Source organism: Phyllostomus hastatus, unplaced genomic scaffold (genome assembly GCF_019186645.2).
Source record: "Phyllostomus hastatus isolate PE091 unplaced genomic scaffold, TTU_PhHast_1.1 phas_contig_432, whole genome shotgun sequence".
Classification (NCBI taxonomy): Eukaryota; Metazoa; Chordata; class Mammalia; order Chiroptera; family Phyllostomidae; genus Phyllostomus; species Phyllostomus hastatus.
This window is the reverse complement of record NW_025333880.1, coordinates 4,110,032-4,131,815: the sequence shown is the minus strand read 5'-3', so window position 1 is coordinate 4,131,815 and position 21,784 is coordinate 4,110,032. Positions and strand designations below refer to the sequence as shown.

Here is a 21,784-nt window from a genome sequence, read left to right as displayed (position 1 = left end):
CCTCGTGCGCCTATCTTTCAGACTCTGCTCCCTTCTGTGTTATGACCATCACCATTTAAACATTGTCAAGTTTAGCCTATTAAAAGAAAGCCTGTGTTCATTCCACTTTTTCACTCCAACTACTACCCATCCACTTCTCAACCTGGTGCTAATAACCAATTTAAGAATATTTCTGAGTTACCCACTTGAACCTTCTAAAGCAAGAGGCAATTATAGTATACATATAAAGCTCATTTAGTGAATTATTTCATGTGAAGTTTTATATCCACAGTTTAGTTTATAAACAAGTGAAGGCCCATTCATTTAATAGGAGATCTAGAAGATTAAAGTAAGACAACTGAAAACTTTAAGGCACCTGTTTTGGAATATAAGACATATGTTAGCAGGTAATATCTTCTTGTTGTGTCTGGTTGTATGCTGATGTTCCCAAGGAAAACCCTGTGTCAGTAATTTGATTTGATCTTATTCATTGGATGGTAACTTACCCTGATCTTCTCTATTTGACTGAAAATTTGTTATTTGCCTATTACTTACAGTGACCTTTAACTAAAGAACATTTATTTTTGACAGAATCTCTCTCACTACTATCATAAACTTGACAATTTGGAGAGAGAGAAAAAGAATTATGGGGCTATATGTGACTATAAATAACTGCTTGTAGGAAAGAATTTACTAACTTTTATAATGTAAATTAAACAGTTTATCCAAACTAAAAATATATCTTTGCATGCATACATCTTTGATATGAATTTATATTACCACAAAATCTCTGAGTTACTTAGGACTATAGCTTTTTTCTTTGTTGCAGAACATATTTTAGAACAGGGGTATCAAACTCATTTTCACCGGGAGCCACATCAGCCTCGCAGTTGCCTTCAAAGAGCAATGTAATTTTATGACTGTATAAATGTAACTACTCCTTAACTAGGGGCAAGGAGCTTGGTGCTGCCACCAGGTAGAAACATGGTGCCAGGCCAGATAAAGCAAAGTGGAGGGCCGGATTTGGCCCAAGGGCCTTGTGATTGCCACCTGTGCTTTAGAAAGTCATGAGCTGAAATACTTAATATTTTAAAGTGAGATACCTGCTCAAAGTGGCTTTTAAATTAATTGATAATGGAAGAGAGGAAAGTTCATGAACACTATGAGAAATCAGATAACACAAATTGACAATAAGCATACTAGAACTTTAAGCAATACTTTTTGAGTGATACTTTTTAATTTGTGTTTTCTGTTTACTTTCATCATTTCTCATGTTTTATGTTTAAGGTGTTTTTATTGGTGCAAGTTTCCCATTTTTGAAAAGCTATAAATGAAGATGTGAGGAATATTAACATTCCACTTTGTGCAGATTTAATTTGCATGCTTTACTGTAGAGCTATTCTTAGGTAACTGGCAGGCTGCAGAAGATAATTTTGTCCATGGTAATAACTGGCCTAAATTCTTTTGGCAATTTTCATGTAAAGCTCAGAAATCGCTTTGTTCAAAGGCTCATGAAAAAAGTCCACAGGTTGTGCACATGAAACCTGTATAATTTTGTTAACCAGTGTCACCCTGATAAATTCAATAAAAAGGAAAAAAGACGAAGTGGCAAGGGAGCAAGAAAGATGCTGTGAGAGCTTGTGGACACTGAAAAGCTACCGTCACAGGTCCAGACTCTGTCTCAGGATGTGTTCACTACGTCAGGTCACATTCTTTCAGACCGACTCAAAGCTTGGGGAAGGAATATGGGGGGAAATAAAGGTATCCAATGAGTCAGAAACTGTAGTATGTGAGCAAAAATGGAAACATCCTTTCAATCATCCATGTCTTTAATTTCTCAGAATTGCCATTTCAGGATGAACATTTCTGCTAGAAAAAAAAGAGGCCCTGAAATAGCACTGTGTTTCAATGTTTTGAGCCATTCAAGGGAGTAGGTTTCTTGTGCTCATGCACAGGGTCTTGTTACTTGTCCTAGGGAAAATGAGAGCACTTTCCTGGCGATTGCTAACAAGAAAGAGCAGTGTCTAGATATTTCTGAATGTAAGAAATGCATTCTCTATTGAATCTAAAAAAAGATCACAGGTATGTTGACAGGAAGACCATATTAATCACCTAGAAGCTATCTCTTTTTGGTCTTAATTTACTTAATGTTGCATGTATGATATGAAAAATATGCATTGATTTTCTTCAGACATTGTGATGCCAACTTGTATGGACAATTATGCTTTTGTTTATTTGAAAATTTAAATAGCTTGCCATAGCTGTTCCAGTGCTTTTGTCAAAGAATATTCATTTCTTCGTGATGCCTGTTTAATAAAATAATACAAGGTTTCTCTGAATGAATGCGTTTAGAGGAGGCATGTGCAGGGTGTTCCATTGCCACATCAAGCTTTTCTTTATAATGATTCTGTGATAAAAAACAATGATTTGCCTTATTACTGAGATAGAAATTTCTGCTTCATATTTTGTTACATTGAATGTACTTTATGAGTTGTAGTGAAACTTTTATTTTTCTAAGGTTTATTCTGTTATGCTTGCCTAGAAACTGTAAGGTAATATTTCCATGGCTTTTGGTTGAATTATTTTTCCATATTCTCCCGGTGCCTCTACTATATCAGGGAGCAAGTGGGCTCCTTCAACACCACATTTAAATCATTGTTGGTTTTGTGATGATTTCTGACAATGTTGGTGAATGAATCTCATTCATTATCATTCTTCATAGCAGCATTCATAAAGGTCCATTCTCGTAACTGTTTCTAATGAAAAAGAATCAACTGGCACAAACTCAACACTTATCTTACCAGTTCAAATAGAGGAAGAAGTAGTGTGACAAGGGGAGATGAGTTATAGAATTTTTTATACTTCCTCATGTTCTGATTGTGGGCACATACATATTTACAGAAATAAAAATACTAATTATCATTATAGCACCTGTTAGAATTATAAATTTTTGGACCTGGAATGCACAAATTTCTTTCTGCCCCTAATTAAATCAAGTTGAGGAAATTCAAGATCAGAACCTGCTAGTAATTTTGACTGAATCGTGTATGAGAACTAGACAAGATATTCTGATGCTCAAACCAGTACTTGCTTCCAGTTGCTGCCTCTCCAGAAGTCTACTGTACTTTTTCTTGAGCCCTACCAGTAGGCGATTATGGCTGTATGTGAATCTGCATGCCATTTAGTAAGTTATGTGCTTCTATTTATAAAATAACCCAGGAGTGCCATGAGGTAAAGCATGTTCTTTAACAAGGCGCCTGATTTCCTTCCGGAGTATACTAGAGGCCGGGAAAAATGTGGTCATGCATGTTTCAGAGTGACTCATTTTCAAGAGCCAGACTTACAGGTCAACTGTTAGAACTACCCTCAGCCTGATCATGGTTTTGGACGCAGTGAGTATGTGTGTCATGATGAAAAACAATAAGACACCATATTTTTTCTCATATCTGAGCTTTTGCACATCTGAAATAATGCTCTTATTTTATTCCATGGCTTTCTTTGGATTGAAATGTATCTGTTAACATTTCTGTGCTTTTCTTTTCCATCCACCCTTCTCCATCTCATGAAAAGCACATCTGGGTAAGTTGAATCACAGTGGCTGCTGAACATGCTTATTTTCAGCACCATCCTCTTTTTCTTTTCTCTTTAGTGTTTCTCTTTTCGGTTGTAACACAAGCTGCACTGCCTCTGACCTAAAGTGAAAATTGTAAAGTGTATTTATTTCCACATCATAAAAGGAATCATTGGTTCAGAGAAATGTTTCTATTTGAATTATTTATGTGGCCTTCCAGGCACTTCTATTTTTTTTCAGTTCTATTAGACACATGTCAGCAGACATTCCAGACATCATTTTCCCTAGCTTTCAAGGCATTCTCCAGGAGTCAGTGTGGCAGTCAGGCAGGCCCAAGTCACAGCTGCAGACTGCCGGGGTGCTTCTGGCTGTGCTGCATGACTGAACCTGCCTCTGTGTTCCCTAGTGCTTTGTGGTCCTGCACTGCCCTTGGAGTCAAGAGACAACTTTTGCCAATGACTAGAACTGCACTTAGCTCAAGAGGGTAAAATGCTGAATCCTCCCCTGTAGAACTTATACACTCAGATTCCGAAGTCATCTTTGGTTTTGGTTGAACACTTTTTGTTTTGCGTTTTTCCCATTGTTTCCAGTACATGCGTTAATTTTTTAAGATTTAAAAATGTGTACTATTCAGATTACAGCGTCAAATTTCAAATCTTGCCACACCATTGTCCACATTCATTCTATTTTTTTTCTTTTTTGCTCAATCTCTCCACCCACCCAGTACCAGCCCCCACCAGAGCTGTCAGCCTGCTCTCTATCTATGAGTCTATTTTGCTTGTTTGTGTTCTTGTCTTTCTCTGTCTTATTTCACTTAGCCTAATTTTTATAAAATATTGACATTGGTGTAAACTTTTGCATTGGTAACATGGCGAACTATTTAAAGCACTTTAGATGGGGGCACATACTGCTTTTGAATTCAAAGCCAAAAGTTGAGCTGTAGTAAATAAAATGGCTCCAATGACAACCTGATGGGTGTGTTTCAGTTGGTTGTCACCTCACAAAGTGAAAGTTCGCTGGTTCTATACCCAATCAGAACACCATGCCTGGGTTATAGGTTTGGTTCCCAGTTAGTGTGTGTACAAGAGGCAAGCAATCGATGTTTTTCTCTCACATCATGTTTCTTTCCCTCTCTTTTTCCTTTCCCTCCCCTCTCTCTCTCAAATTAAAATAAAATTAAAATTAAAATAAATAAAAATTTTTAAATGGCTCCAATGAGATGTAACTATCCAGGAAACTATGGAGAGTGTCAGTAATCGGCTCTATGGATATTTATTTTCCCCTACTGTAATTTCAAGTTATAGTTACTACTGCTAATTATTTAACAATGCTGTATTTCCTCCAGTTAAAAAAATTCATGATATTAATGGAAGCTCTAATAAGTGTTCTTAAAAAGGTAAGGCAGGGTCTGGATACAGTAGTGTTCCACACTTCTGGCTGATTGTAAGTTGTAAAAACTTACATTTTTAAAATAATAAATATTATGACATTAGATTTTAAAGCTCTGTTTTCATATCATCACATAATAGTTGTCTTCTGTTTTTTAATTACTTTTAAGTTTCATGAGGAAAATAATCCCACAAAATAACACTTCATTTCTATACCTCTTTTGAATGAAATATTGAAAGATCATAAATGCATAATGCACTGTCATTTATGAACTCCAAGGAACCAATATAATTGCTTTAATTCTAAAATGCAATTTCTTGTTGTCTCAGTTATGCTTCTGGAACTTAAATATTTTGAGCCTCAAAATAATTTTCATAGTATAATTGCTGAAAGGAAGCTTAGGAGGTTAAAACAACAGGAAAAGACAGAACAAACAGTGAAGATGTGCGAAAATTTGGGATGGAAAAAACATTAAATTAGACATCAGAAGACAAGAGTTTAAGCCACAAATTTCCCACTTGTTTGCTGGGTACCCTTGAGTAACTGACTTATATTCTCTGTACTTACTAACATTACTTTCCATTTCCTATCTTCATGTCAGTATGAGAAAATACGGATGACCTCAGAAGTATGGAAACTATAGACTTCAAATCTTGAGTGAAAGGGTGCCCAAAATTAAATGAAGTACTAACATAATCCAGTCTAAATGGTATGCAAATGACCTGAAAAATTAGCAATGTTCCTCCAGTAAGTCCCTAGTTTACTACCAAGAAGTGATTGGGGTGAACAGGCCACAGTGTCTTGTAAAAGTGAAATTGTTTAATGAAAGATAATAAAAGACCCTTTAGTTTTCAAAACAGCAGGGTGTATCTTATTGCCGTATTGTTTCATCACAGTTGTACAAGTGTGTTTATACCTTTTTAATGGTTTTGATTAAATTCATAATAAAGTGAGAAAAGAAATTATGTAAATCCCAACTCAAATTCACAAGTAAATTAAATTTTTTGTTTGTGACTATGCTCTCTATTTCAAAGAGCTTGAAGAAAAAAGGTTTCAATAGGAATGATCTTTGGTTTTAACATAAGCAAGTAATTTCAGTTCTAAACAACCTATCATGTGTTCTTAGACTCTAAGTAAAACACTACTTACTTATGTAATGGGCTTTAACATGAACTGCTCTGAAAATGTGCCATAATGGGATTCATGAATACACACACTTGCCATGCACAAAATCACAGTGTGCTGTGCTTTCCAAATCAGGTCAAACATTAATGTGGGATTTGAAACTCTCAGTATCATGGAGCTAAATTGTGTATTTCGGTAATCGATGTTCTGAAACAACTGATTGAGATTTGTAATATATTTCTGTTTAGAATAATTATGTTAATTAAGATATACATTTTTAGCTTGCAAATGTTAAAAGAAAAAGTGAAGTGCATAATCTTACTAAAGTTATGTAATGAGAGTCTATGATTTAAATGCAACAAACAAAACAAACAAAAAAATTTTTGAAGGGCCACAATGTTCAATGATTTTTCAAAAAATTGTACAGTTAAATTTCTGTTCAGAAAGAGAATAGAATTATTTGAGCACATTGGAATGATTCTTAACCAGATTCTCATCACAAATCCCAAACCAGGTCAGACTTTTGGATCATGTGGAAAGGGTACTGTTCTGACAAAGTGGCTCAAAAAATGGACTACAAAAATACATTACAGGATGCAATTTACTTAAACAGAAGTACCTGAATGTGAGCACTGGCTGACATGTCAACATTCACAACTATTTACCGAGCACCCCTTTTATGTCAGGCCTTGTTGTAGATGCTTCAAATTCACCTCTGAGCAGAATATGTGAAGCATTGCTTCTCTTCAAACTTATTTTCTATTGGAAGATGACAGAGAGGAATAAATACCACTCTGTGTTAGAAGATAAGATAAAAACAATGAAGCAAGGAATGGGGATAAGGAGTCTTTGGTGGAAGTTATGGGAGGGAAGGTAAGAGGCATTCAGAAAGAAGGTGACATTTGAGTAAAGATTTAAAGTAGGCAAGGAACTAAGCCATGTAGTAGAGGGGGGCAAGAATTTAAGACAGAGGAAACAGCAGGTACAAAGTCCCTGAGGTAGAAGAAGGCCTGGGCTATTTTCAAGTAACAGCAAGGAAAACGACATTGCTGGGTGACATGACACTTGAGTCAAAGAGATTAAAAAAAAAGTAGGGTGGATTTTAAGAGCTGCTTTGGCTTTTATTCTCAGTGATACAGTGAGTAATTGAGAATTTATGGGCAGAGAAGTTATGTCATCTGGCTTAAGTTTCAACAGGATCACTCTAGCTTGTTTGGTACATTTTTTATTAGGGAACTAGGCAGAAATTCACAATTAAAATGTTCTAATTTTTAAAAATAGCTTTTAAACAACTCATAATTCACTTGTGAAAATGATATGTGCTTTCTAGGTTCTGAGTGTGTTTACTTGCTTTTTTACTAAATATATAAAAATGATTATAAATGTATACTTGTTTCTTCCACTTTAATGCCACTCACCTGTCACGTAACCAAAATTTTTCCTTTTCATGATGGACATAACATTACAACTCTTAATAATGCTCTTCAGCTCTGTAGAGATCTACTCCAAAGGAGGTCTACTCTACACTTTCTTGCATGAATTCTACACTCAGTCCTGTCCCTGCCTCTCAATGCTTTTACTACTTATCCAGCTTGAAATGCTACCCCATCTCCTTCCTACCTGCCCTCCAAAGCTCAGTTGCCACAAAGACTCCAACAATTGCCATTGCTATTAGCTCCCTTTCCAAAATCCTCACACTCATAATGTGCATTACTGATTTTATCATCTATTTGTATATTTCATTATGTTTTCAGTTTCATGTGTTTAGTTTTTCTATTTAGCCAGGGATCTACCGAAAAACTGGGTCAATGTCTATTTCACAACAGATGTTCAAAAAGTACCTGATGGTTGGTTGGTTAACCTTCAACCCATTTTTATAAATACATCTGTCACAGTGAGACCAAGCTATTTGAATCTGGTTTTCAATGAAGGAATGGCATGAGGAGGCCCGAGGGAATGGGTGATGGCGGAGCAAGGTCCTTGAGGAAGCCCGTTGGTTTGTTGGATTCCTGGCATCAGTGTCGCTGTTCCCTTTCCCTGGTGCTGAATAGCTCACTTGCAGAGATTACCCATGTTTTCTTGCTATCCTTTCAAAGGAAAGAGCAGGTGATTTATGTATCTCTTTGGCAACTATAAATTCAATTTTTGTTTTGTCTCCTTGCTTATTTTCCACACTGCATTTTTGGTGGTAACATCTTTTGCAAATAGAAAAAGCTATTGTGTTGAGAGACATTTTTGATTATGCCTTTTAACATATTATAGTCCACCATAATAAGCAATTAATTGATAGTAGGATATAATAAAATGATACATTTAAAGCTTTTATATGATGCTAATTATTTGTTCCAAAACACAGAATACACATATTCAAAAAACAATTATTTTATACATTTTTTATTATTTCTGTGTGAGATCAAAGCATACTAAGGAACAGAGAATACATTTTTTAACATGGTCCTGGCCAGGTATATACAGCAGGAAAATGAACTTGCTATTTCAATAATGAGCAAACTCAAACTGTTTTTATAAATGGATGTCAATTCTAAAGGCTCGGTAGTAGGGAGAATGATTACAGATGCATTTGTCAAGGCTCTTCATAACATTTTATTGTCAAAAGCAAACATTTGTTGTTATTGAGGTATTTTACTTTCTTTAATAACAGGAGTGATTACAAATGGAAATAAGTGTACTGTTGAATTTCACATCTTACATTGCATCATTGTGATAGAAATCAATGTACCTCGGAGCCCTCTTCAAATGAAAAATAATTTTGTAGTCTAGACAAAAAAAAAAAAAACTTCCTAAGATAGCCACCTGGACCCAGAGAATATACTAAAATTAAGCACATCATTTGAATGTGGCTAAAATGACCAAATGTATCTTCTGCCTCTGTATACAGGCATTTCCTCTGCCATTAAAATAATAAAGGAGCATGAGCAAGGCAGATGGAAGAAGCCACATTTACATCCCATAATGTATGCTTGAATATGCATATTCTTGTTAAAGGAATATGACATTTGTTGATAATATAATTCAGCTTCTTAGTATTAGCATTTAATGGTTGAATTTTAGCAAATAAATGTTAGGGAAAATTATTTTTAGATGTGTTTCATTTCTAATAAAATCAATGAATGATTTTCATGTATTATGCAAAGGAAGGAGGAATTCTGTTATTCTGTATTACGTCATGAAAAGCTTATAAAGGATTATTTTATTTTTTAAATAATGTAATTAAAAATAATCACAGCCATATTTTTCCATATTACCTAACTAATAATCTTTGTCATATACTTCAGGCATGAACTTCTAGAAGAAGCTCGAAGGAAGGGATTACCTTTTGCCCAGTGGGATGGGCCCACTGTAGTCGCATGGCTAGAGGTAAGACAGTTAAACCAGAAGGCTCTTAATTCAATCACTACTCATTTGATAGCTTTTTTTCTTTTAGAGAAGAGGTAAAGGCATATTTCTGAAGTCATAGCTTTCCAATATCCTGGAGTAGCTCATAAAGGTTACAGAGAAGAGCTCTCTCCATATTTAACACTTTTGTGTTTTCCAAGGTGCCATTGCCACTTAACCACATACTGTTCCTTTGCTTATAGTATAATTCCTGAACCTAATTATCTAAGTCCTAGGAGCCAGCTAGGCTCAAACACTTGGAATAAAGCAGAAGACATACCCTCTTGCTCCCTTCTGTGTCTAAAAAGAGTGTTATAATGAAACAAGAACTATATTCAGCATTTTGTGCACAACACAGGGGTCTGGAAAAATTCAGTAACACCTGAGCAGAGTGGAGGGCATCAGGAGCTGATGAGCACCATAAAGGGAGTTCATATTTACCACAAAGGGACCATCACACTACTTATCAGTAGTGTTCACTCCCCCTTCCATTTAGTTCTTTAAAGAGGGCTTCTAGACACTGCCAGAAAATGCCAATGTTAGGACAAAGAACACAGGCTTTTCCTGCCTGACAGCAGCAATTAGAAATCATTGTTTTAAATGGTTTAGGATTATAAAGTCACTCACGTTCATTATCATATCATATTCAAAGCTAAAGAGTTAATCAGTGAGGAAAAATAAAAGCCATATGAGTTTTAAAATTTGTCCTACACTTTCTTTCCACCAGTATTCCCCTCTCCCCTCCTCTCTGGTCACTGTCAGTCTGTTCCACGTTTCCATGCCTGCAGTTCTATTTTATTTATTAGTTTATTTTTTTCATTAGCTTCTTCTTATAGGTTAGGGGACTAGACAAAGAACATGTATGAATGACCCACAGACATGGACAACAGTGTGGAGATGCACTGTGGGAGTGTGGGATGGAATGGGCAGGGGAGGACAAAGGGGGGAAAACTGAGATGACTGTAGTAGAATAACAATAAGAATGATTAAAAAATAAAATAAAATTTGTCCTATATAAATAGATATAAAAACATGTTTTGCCCTTTTTTCTTGGACTGGGAGAAAGAAGCTGTGTCTTACTATATTTTCTCAAATCAATCAGGTTTTTAGTAATCAGAGCTGCTACTTCCAAACATGTCTTTAAAATTTCTATATTTTAAAAATTAATTATAAGACAAAATGAGGAAATATACCTCAAATTTGATAGCACTTCTTTGTTCAGTTTCACTCCATGAAAGTGAGCTACACTGAGAGAGTGACTTCATCACTTGCCAGAATAGCAGTAACTCCCCCTTTGGAACAATCATTTGATAAAAGAAAAAAACAGATATACTGACATTAAGGGGCTAGGAAATGACAGGCAGTAAAGTTTGTGCTAATTAAACCTATCCTGAGCACACAAAAAGTGCTCATAATGTGCTTTGTGACTAAAATTATGAACTGAAATATGCTGAGTAAGGCAGGTGATCCAATGAATGAGACCTCTTAACTCTAGTGCATACAGCCTGCTAAGAATGATGTAAATCTGATGCTTCACACACCATTTATCCACATCAAAAACTTTTAAAAGTCTAATCAGGGATGACATTGATAACAATGTATTTGAGAAGCATTTGGGTCAATCCAAATATATCCACAAGTTTTTGTAGAAATCTAAATATCTTACTTAGAAGAAAGGAGGTGGGAAATAATTAATGTCCAGTGAGGATATATTTGGATGTTTAGTTATACTGAACATGTTGAGTTTATAAACTAAGAGGTCAAGTCCCACCTTCAGTCATATCCAATCATGCCTGTCAGGGTAAGGTCCATTCCTCGTGTCTAATCCGCTGGAAGAATCTATAAACAGTTCAGTCATGCACTGTACTTAGATTCCCCTCTCTGCATTCTTTTACCTCAGTCACAGCCCAGTCCATAGTGACCCCAAGATTTGACTTTTTGTTTGTTTGTTTTTCCTATAGAGACAAGTAGTCTTCCAATATATCAGAAGTTTTAAAAATAAAGGATAACATCTGTATTAGTTATCTATTACCATGTAACAAATTATCTCTATACTTAGCATTTATTTTTCTGATATTTCTGTGGGTCAGGAATCTGGACATGACTTGGCTATGACCTCTCTTCAGTCTGTCATAAGGCTACAAATTAAGGTATCAGCCAGGGTGGCAATCTTCTCAAGACTTAATTTAGGGACACTATGCTTTCAAGTTGACTCATGTTTTCACAGCTGTGATTCAGTTTCTTGATTGCTGTTGTCCAGAAACATCTGTTCTTTGCTATATGGGCCTCTTCACAGGGTTTCTTCACAGGGTAGCTGGCTTCCCCCTGGATGAGAAGTCCAAGAGGAATGAGCGGGAATGAGAGGACTAGCAGGAATGAAGCTGCAATCTTTTCATAATCCAATCCAGAAAATGTCATCCCATCACTTTTACCACAGTCTGTTCTTTAAAAACAAACAAACAAACAAACAAACAAACAAACAAAAAACCACTGAGGCCCTGGTCAGGTAGCTCAGTTGGTTGGAGCATCATCTCATGCACCAAAAGTTTGAAGGTTTGATCCCCAGTCAGGGCCCATATCTCAATCGTGGGTTCAATCCCTGGTTGGAGCTCATATGGGAGGCAATTTATCAATGTTTTTCTCTCACATTGATATTTCTTTCTCTCTCTCTCCCTCCCTTCCTGTGTCTCTAAAATCAATAATTAAAATATACTCAGGCGAGCCTTAAAAGAATTTTTTTGGAAGTCACTGACTTCCAGACTCAAAGGAGCAAGATTATACCAGGACAGAGACATTGGGAGGAGGAGTTGCTCATTGGGATGTACTTAGAAGTCTTAGAATAACAAAGCTGAATTCTTTCACTTTACAAAGGAGAAAAATAAAGCTGAAGTTTAGAGGATTAAATAACTCACTGATGACAGGACAGGATTTGATGCAGCCCAGGCCTTCTGATTCTTGGCATTGTATTCTGCTGATTTATAGTTTTTCTTTTTCCTCTTCTCACTTTTCTCACTCTCATGCCCTCCTTTTGCTCAATCTGTTCATATCAATGAATAAAATAGCCCTGTAGTATTTGGAATATTGAAAAACCAAGGTTTAAACTGCTCACTTGCATGAGTCACCCTTTCCCCTCATAGCTAAGTAAGAAGTATGTCCTCTTACCCAAAACTTGTGATGAGGGGAGGTACAGAAAACACTCCTTTTTAAAGTATATGTAATTCAGATGCTGCAACATGCATGTGAATTGGCATTCACCCAGTGCTTAAGATGTGCGCCAGGTACTGTGCTGTTACCATTGTACTATTGATTCATTTGTCTCTCAATCATCACAGCAAATTTGAAAAATTGAAACTCCTAATTTCTCATTCATTATTCATGTTTTTACTCTCTTTTGCTAAAGTTTTCCAAATGTTTATAATGTGAGCATCTTTCTTTTTAAAATATATTATTTATTTATTTTTGAAATATATTTTATTGATTATGCTATTCCAATGATCTCATTTTCCCCCTTTATCCCTCTCCTCCCTATATAAACCCTCCCATATGCATCCCACCACCCCTACCTCCCTTTAGTTCATGTCCATGGGTCATGCATATAAGTTCTCTGGCTTCTACATTTACTATACTATTCGTAACGCTCCCCTGTCTATTTTATACCTACCATTTATGCTACTTATTCCCTGTACCTTTTCTCCCATTTTTTCCCTCTCCCTGCTTATAACACTCCATGTGATCTCCATTTCTGTGATTCTGTTCCTGCTCTAATTGTTTGCTTAGTTTGTTTTGTTTTTTCAGGTTCAGTTTTTAATAGTTGTTTTTTTTCTTTTTTTATTTTAATTGTTGTTCAAGTACAGTTTTCTGCCTTTTACTCCCATCCCATGTCAGCATCTTTCATTAGTACATTTCATTCTCCAAAGATGTGTTCATAGAGATCACCTAATTAAGTTTACACAACTGTCACATGGTGAAAGTTGTCACATGATGAATGTGGCTTAGCTACTTTGTGGGCATAAACTGAAATTGTGTGGCTGGAGATGGTAGAACTGACTCTTTCTGTGACAGAATTTCTCTGCATTCAGAATTCCAAAGGAGAGCTATAAATTGAAGTCACCCATTAAACAAATATTGACTGAGTCTTTATCAAGTACAGCTTGTAGCTTTCTTGTCCTAACTCCAAGGGGAAACTTGGTGTTGAACAACTATTATTTTTATCCCTAATAATAAAAATTAGTTGTTAAATTGTAGACCCTGGAAATTAAATGTCAAATCTTTATTTTCCTCATTGCTTACCTGGTATTTTTAAATAAATTATTTAACGTCCTTGTGTATCTGTCTCCTTTAAGGAAAATAATAATAGTATCTATCACATAGGATGGTGGCAGTAAAAGGGTTCATACATGCTAGGTACTTAGAATAATGTCTGGCATGTAAGAGAAACTAAAATGTCAGTTACGGTTGTAATCTGTGTGTATGTGTTTTCTATCCAACAGCTCTGGCTGGGAATGCCTGCCTGGTATGTGGCAGCCTGCCGAGCCAACGTGAAGAGTGGGGCCATCATGTCTGCGCTGTCAGACACAGAGATCCAGAGAGAAATTGGAATCAGCAATCCTCTGCATCGCTTAAAGCTCCGATTAGCAATCCAGGAGATGGTTTCCCTAACAAGTCCTTCAGCTCCTCCGACATCCCGAACTGTGAGTCAGTTTGTGCTCCTACCCTCTCGCGGGGCTGGGCAAATAACGGCATCTCTGAGTCCACAGAGTGAAATGGTGGCAGTGCATATTTCCATGTCAGTGTGAATTATTCTGAAGAGATTTAGCTTGCTCTTCATTAACCTTGCTGCTACTTTCAATAGGTTTTCAACTGAGGAGCTGTGGTTTTTATCAGATTTGAAGGCTTTGCAACCAAGATAGATTTTTGAAGTAGTCTCTAGACTGAAGTTTAATTTTTTTCTCCCAAGCAACAAGATGCCAAGATTACTCTTTTCCAGGATGTCCCTTTTCTTTAATGTAATTCAACATCTCAAGTGTTTAGCTGTTGACATTAGTGCTTCCTGAAAATTCAATGTTTAACTCACTACTTCTGAAGCATCTTTCATACTGATGAAATTACAAAGATATTTGACATCTCATAAATACCACGTGAAATGCCTTAAAAAATCTGCTTGCTTCTCATTTATAAACCCCTATTCTTTTCATAATTTTACCATGTCCTCATATTAGAAAGGAACAAAATGTCTAAAAAAGGCATACCAGATAACAAATTTAAATATTAAGAAAAACTCCCAAATGATATTTTTTCTTTGTTCTTTCCTTAACTATATATTTTGCTGATAATTTCTGATGTTAACTGGACTTCTCTGGACCCATGTGTTACTCAGAATAGTAATATATTGAAGAAGGAGGTACATTTGAGTAGTGAATAAAAGACAGAAAGGTGATATTATGTTACTGCAGTTTTTATTGTGGTCTTAAACAGTTTTAGAGAATTTGCTCCATTTTTACTCTATCTACCCTTATATCCTTTCCCAGTATACTGGATTCTAATGCCAAAAATACAATGCAAATTTAAAAACCTTTTACCTTTCTCTCATAGTTCCATTTTAACTTTGTTCTAAATAACAGAAAGAAAAATACATAACTTAACAAACTCATGTCTAAGATTTTCATCTATATATAAATTCTGTACACTATTGCTGAAGTACTACTCAAATTAGAAAACAATCCAAAACAAAAACTGAGCAGGCCACTTAAATAGTTATTATAAACTGAATTGAAATCTGATAGTTTCCCGAGTAATTTCTAACTGAGAGAGAAGCATCACAACTGATTTACATCAGATTCTCCTGTCGGGGGCATATCCATGCAAAATTATTAAACATTTCTAGCCTTGCGAAATTAAAAGCATTTAAATTCCAATTTCAAGATGGAAAATAGAATATACTTTATCATATCTACTTAGCATCCTAATTCATTTCTTAATGAAAAATAGAATAATTAAGCACTATTTCTCTAAAAAGCTCTAAGCAAACTAAAGGAATTTTAAAAGCTATTAAAGGTGAAGGGATTAGCCAAAGAACACACACACAGGACCCAGGGACATGGACAATGGTGTAGTGATTGCCTGAGGGAGTGGGGTTGGGGGCCTAGGTGGAGTGGAAAAATGGGGAAAAACTGGGGACAACTGTGATAGCAGAAACAAGAAAATATAATAACAAATTTATTAATGGTAAGTAATACTCAACTGTTTAAAGAACAGTCAAATGTGGAAAGAGCTTACGAGACACTTCACTCAGTTCATCTCCAAGGGTCTATTACCTCAGGCCAGGATCCCCACAACACAGACTACTTTCAGTTTCGTAAACTTTATGTTCCTGGTTATCAACTTTTCTTCTTTAAAGATTTTATTTATTTATTTTAGACAGAAAGGAAGAGAAGGGGAAAGAGAGGGAGAGAAACATCAATGTGTGCTGGCCTCTCATGCACCCCCTACTGGGGACCTGGCCCACAACCCAGGCATGTGCCCTGACTGGGAATTCAGCCAGCAACCCTCTGATTTGCAAGCCAGCACTCAACCACTGGGCCACACCAGGCAGGGAAGATCATTGGCCTTTCTAATTGATCTTTCTTCTACCTGGAATATTCTTCCCATTCCAGGATTACCATCCTTCTCCAGCTCTTCCTGGAGCCAATGATTCCTGACTGTCCTTTTTCTACAAAGTCTTCACTAAGTTTTCAAGTCTGGGTGTGCTTCCCTTCCTGCATTACCACTCTGGATACTTATAAAAACAATTTTATAATTTTCCCTCCTTGATTTAACCTACACTAGGCCAGGTAAGAATATCATCAGGTTATCTCTAGTCCCCAAGCCTTAATTCAGTGCCTGGCAAATTGTGGATAATCAGTAATTACCCAACCTATTAGTAATGATTGTACAAGTCACCCTATCCACTATTACAAAGGGTCTGATATATACATGGCCCTGATTCAGAGAGGGCAGCTATGGTGAGAAAAGTAAGATGTTCTTACCAGTAGGTTTAGTAGGAAATGATATATTTTAATATGTAAATGTGAGGTAGAAGCCAAGTGCTGTGGAATTCCTTGAAAGGGGAAATCACTTCTGACTGAATAGGCTTCAAAGAGGAATCAATATTTGAAAGACTGGTTGTGTGTTTTTAATTATTACTTTTTTTCACTGTTTATTTTCTGATGGAGACCTTGCCAGTCTATTTTCTTTATGTTTTCATAAAGATGAATTATTTTGTACTTTTAAAATGTAGTAATAGAGCATAAATATTTTCTTCAATTTAATAAATACAAAATTCTAGTATCATTTTTAATTGCTACATACCTCCTTCATGGAAATACTGTAATTTATTTAACTAAATCCCTAATAGTGGACATCTTGCTTATTTGACAATTTTAATTGTGTTTATAATACTTAGTGGATATGTACATAGTTATGTTGTTGCATAAACTATAGTTATTGCCAAAGCAATATTTGAGCATTGGGCATTTATACTCATATTACTTTTAGAAAAGGTGAAAGAATTATGCAATCTGAAGAAGAAACAGTATATATTTTTATTACTTTTAAACCTTGATTGCCAAATTGTATTGTGTAATCATTCCCCTCCCTTTGTTAACACTGATTATCACATTGCTTAAATTTAAGCTTTTAAAATAACTGAAGTTAAAATTTTTCACATTCTTATTAGTATTTAAATGAATTACTTATTTACTCATCTCTAGGATATTTGAAACATGATTTGGTTTGCAAAAAGAAATAATAATGAATCCACTGCACTGAGAAAACATACAAAAGTGTTCTTTTTTAAGAAATGTTATCATGTCTTCCAGAAAACTGTAATTAGTTCAGATCATACAAGTTCGTTGTAAGTTAGGGTTGGGTTTGGGTTTGGGCTCCTCAGCCAGGTGCATCTTGTGTGCTCACTCAAGCTCTCAAGTGGAAAAGACAAGGTACTTAAGCTTTTTTGTTTAACTAAACAGAATGTTGGCCTGTTCTGGCTCCTTTCTTGTCTAGATAAAAATGGACTAAATCATCAAAAGGAAAATCTGAAGTTTACACTCATTATTTCTTTGGTCTACTCCTAATTCTCCAGCTTTCTTTCTTCTTCCTAGCTGGTGTTACTGTAGAAGGCCTTGGACACAGTAGAATAGGGATGGTAGTTAATGGAAATATTTGGTTGAAAAGGATGTCTTAGAAAATAAATTATATTTCTTTAAATTGTCACCCAAATATATGTTCACTGAATTTAGAGAGAGAGGAAAAAAGAGAGTGACCAATGTGAGTGAGAAACATTGATTGGTTGCCTCCCAAATGTGCCCTGACCAGGAATCGAACCCACAACATTTGGTGCAGGGAAGATGCTCCAACCAATGGAGCTATCCAGCCAGGACACATTTTTTAAATATTTTATTTTAAGTAAAAATATATAAATGTTCAGGAACTTGCAAATTTAGATGAAACACCTAAGAATTTTTTTCAATATGATTCCATTGCCTGGAGTCCCACATTGTCATTCTTTGATAACCTCATCCATAAAACATATTCAATTTCACTAGTTTAAATTTCTTTTTAAAGTAATAACTTCATGACATTCGAAGCTTATTTGAGTACAAACTCCTCCTGGACATTTACAATTTCTTCCTAGACTCTCACGGAGCTGTATCTCATTAATAGTGTGCTGTAAGACTTGCCTATGCCTAGTCTTTCCAAATAATTCAAACCAGTGTTTATACATGAGCCAAATTTCTCTTGTGTTTTACTTCATGTAATATTTAAATTATCTAATTTTTAGAAGTGCAATGGGAATAAACAGGATGAGGAACAAATACAAATCATTTTTGATAAAAACACAATTTAGCAAATTTGAGCAGGTATGTAAGGCATGAGATGGACATGAGTCTATCTTATGGGGAATAGAGACCCTTTGTTACCCCCAAGGTCTGCCTGGGTAGAGACTGCTTAACAAAATTTCTAACCACATTGTGGCAATAGCCAACATTAGTGGAGTACTTATTGTCAGTTCCTATTCTAAGTGCTTTACATGTAATATCACCTCACAGTAACACCATGAGGTAGGTAATTTTATTGTATCTGTTTTACAAATGGAAAAACTAATGTACAGACAGGTTGAGTGACTTGTCCAAGGTCACACTCCTAGGTGGTTTTGTCTCAGAGTTTGTGATCCTAACAAGTACATCTCCTGCTTCCTATATTCTTACTTGTTTTCCTTCTCTTCTTTTAGTGAGACACATAGATTCATAACAGGGAAAATGTAAACCTAGGCCATAGATTCACATTGAATGTGAAAAGTAAATTTCAAGTCAATGTACTTTGTAATTCAATCATAAAGTAAAAAATAAAAAAAAAACTCATCAAAAAGACATAGGTGGTAACAGAAGTTACTTCTTGCTAGGTAAGTTTTAGGATTATTCTGAGGCCTGGCTGCTATACTTAATTTTTCTGACAGCAAGAGAATGAATTATTTTCCCCTTATTTGTTAAGCTCATTTTAAAATTTATTTTTATGTCATAACTTTCTTCTGAATGATTTAATTAGGAGAGTGCTTTAATACTTCACATCCTTTAGGGACTTTTCTCCCAGTTCCCATTTGATAATACTATTTAAATAGTCTACTCCGTCTGGACTAAGGTGAGGCAAGAGGGTACCTCAGACACAAAATTTAAGGAAATAGTCAGTGTCAGGTGCCAACCCTGTACTTGCAAAAGCCTGAAAGTGGGGCTTCCTTAACTTTAGTCCAGTTGGTACCTCACCTGTCTCAGCCTAGTCCCAGAATGTAACAGAATATAGGACATCATAATGTAAACTCTTCTGTGTTTTTCTAGTATGAAGTATGTAGTTTTAGCCCACTTCACATAAATGGAATCTAAAATTGAGAAGTTTAGGAAATGTCCTAGGGTAGTTACTGAGAAGTGGAACTGGTAGAACTCAAGCTCCCTGATTATAATTTGTTAAATTACCAGATAACTGAAATTTTATAAATCACCTGTTAGACACAGGTGTTACTAGCCACCAAAAAAATGGCTAATGGTTTGCGTTCTCCAGCTCAGATATTGGGGGTTGCAGCATGGACAGCTAAGGGCAGTGAGAAGATGATTTTCAGTGGCTCTCAGAGACCCCCAACCAAGTTATATGATGCTTATACTTTCAGCTTTTCCAACCTATTTTTTGCACTTTCTTTATCCTCAGACCAACACACCAGTGTCCTCATCTGCTTTGGTTGCTCAAAGCCACCCCTACTATAGCTATTCATTCTCTAAGACAGGCTCTTTGCTGAAACTCCAGTGCTCTAAATCACCCCTCTGTGAATTACCTAGACAAAAATTCCATCCCTTTAATTGGTGGTGAGAAGAAATATGAATAACTTCTTATATGTGGGCTTGCTTATAAAACAAACTTGTTAACACCTTGACTAATGGCTAATTAATTGAGCTGTGTCAAAGCTATGTTATGAGTAGCTATACAAGATTCTAGACTGGCAGTGACCCTTTACAGTAAAATTACAGATTAAGAAAAGCGAGACTTCCAGCAAGATGGAGGAATAGGTGGACGCACCGTGCCTCCTCGCACAACCAAGATTAGAACAACAATAATTTACAGATAGAATATCACTCAGAACTGACAGGATTTATCTGAATGGAAGTCAGACAGCCAAGAAGTTGAAGTAGACCCCTACATCCAGACTGGTTGGAGACGACAAGCCGGGCGGGCGTGGGGCTGGCGTGGGTTGGCGGCACACGGAGGTCGGGAAAATTTGGCGGGAAATCAGCTCAACAGCCATCTGGGGTGCAAGAATGCAACGGTGATCCCTGAGTATGCAAGCTGCGGCTGGCGGACCCTGTGGGGCACCGACTGTGGACCAGGGCAGAGCTCGCAGCCCAGGATCCCAAGGAAGGGCCTGAGCCCAGGAGAAAGAAACTATCGCCATTGTCCCCTCCCGCTCCCACCCACACACATAACGTCACAATCTAGCAACCAGGGTGCCCAACCCCAGTGAACACCTAAGGCTCCGCCCCCCACCATAACCAGAGCGACCAGAGACAGGGAAAGACATAAGATATGTATCCAACAGAACAGATCAGTCCCCCAGGACTCATCCTTTTGAGTGACCAAGAAATAGCCAATCTATCAGATGCATAGTTCAAAACACTGGTGATCAGAAAGCTCACGGAATTGGTTGATTTTGGGCACAATTTAGATGAAAGGATGCAGGTTACCATAAAAGAGATGCAGGAAGATACGCGGAGGAGAGCCAATAGTGAAAGGAAGGAATCTGAGTCTCAAAACAATACAGTGGACCAGAAGGAAGATAGAATCAACCAAGTAGGAAAGCATGATGAAATAGGAATTCAAAAAATCCAGGAAAAGCTTAAGAGCATCCAGGGCACCTTTAAATGTTCCAACATCCAAATTATAGGGGTACCAGAACAGGAAGGAGAAAAGCAACAGATGGAGCATGTATTGGAACAAATAATAAAGGAGAACTTCCCCAATCTGGCAAAAGGAACAGTCTTCCAAGAAATCTAAGAAGCTCAGAGAGCCCCAAAGAAGTTGGACCCAAAAAGAAACACACCAAGGCACATCATAATTACATTAGCCAAGGTAAAAACGAAGGAGAGAATCCTAGAAGCAGCAAGAGATAAGGGGACAGTAACCTACAAAGGAGTTCCCATCAGACTGTCAGCTGATTTCTCCAAAGAGACCTTACAGGCAAGAAGGGGCTGGAAAGAAATATTCCAAGTCATGAAAGACAAGGACCTACATCCCAGATTGCTCTATCCTCTCATTTAGAATGGAAGGGAAGATAAAGTGCTTTTCAGATAAGGTCAAGTTAAAGGAGTTCATCATCACCAAGCCCTTATTTTATGAAATGCTAAAGGGACTTATCTAAGAAAAGAAGATAAAGAAAAGACATGTATAGTAAAAGGACAGCAAACTCACAATTATTAACAACCACACCTAAAGCAAAACCAAAAGAAACTAAGTAAACAAGTAGAACAGGAACAGAACCACAGAAATGGAGGGCACATGGAGGGCTAGCAGCAAGGGGGGTGGGAGGAGGAGAGAGGGGGAAAAGGTATAGAGAATAAGTAGCATAGAATGTAGGTTGATAATAGGGGGAGGGCAAGAATATTTCGGGAAGTGTAGAAGCTAAAGAACTCATAAGAATGACACATGGGCATGAACTAAAGGGGGGGAACGTGGGTGGGAGAGGGGGTACAGGGTGGAGGGGAGAGAAGGGGGGAAATGGGACAACTGTAATAGCATAATCAATAAAAT

At 36.6% G+C, this 21,784-nt stretch overlaps 1 protein-coding gene across 19 annotated transcripts in view; it reads left to right on the top strand.

Annotated features, from left to right (window-relative positions):
• Positions 1 to 21,784, top strand: part of PPFIA2 (PTPRF interacting protein alpha 2) — a 465,199-nt gene that overhangs the window by 413,377 nt on the left and 30,038 nt on the right. For 10 of the 19 annotated variants that reach the window (XM_045845003.1, XM_045845002.1, XM_045845001.1 and 7 more), the window contains 2 exons: positions 9,361 to 9,442; positions 13,951 to 14,151. In XM_045845003.1, coding sequence (XP_045700959.1) covers positions 9,361 to 9,442; positions 13,951 to 14,151 — 283 coding nt within the window. Of the gene's footprint in view, positions 1 to 3,549; positions 3,559 to 9,360; positions 9,443 to 13,950; positions 14,152 to 21,784 lie in introns of all 19 variants that reach the window. The other 9 variants (XM_045844994.1, XM_045844989.1, XM_045844990.1 and 6 more) reach the window with 1 other exon arrangement.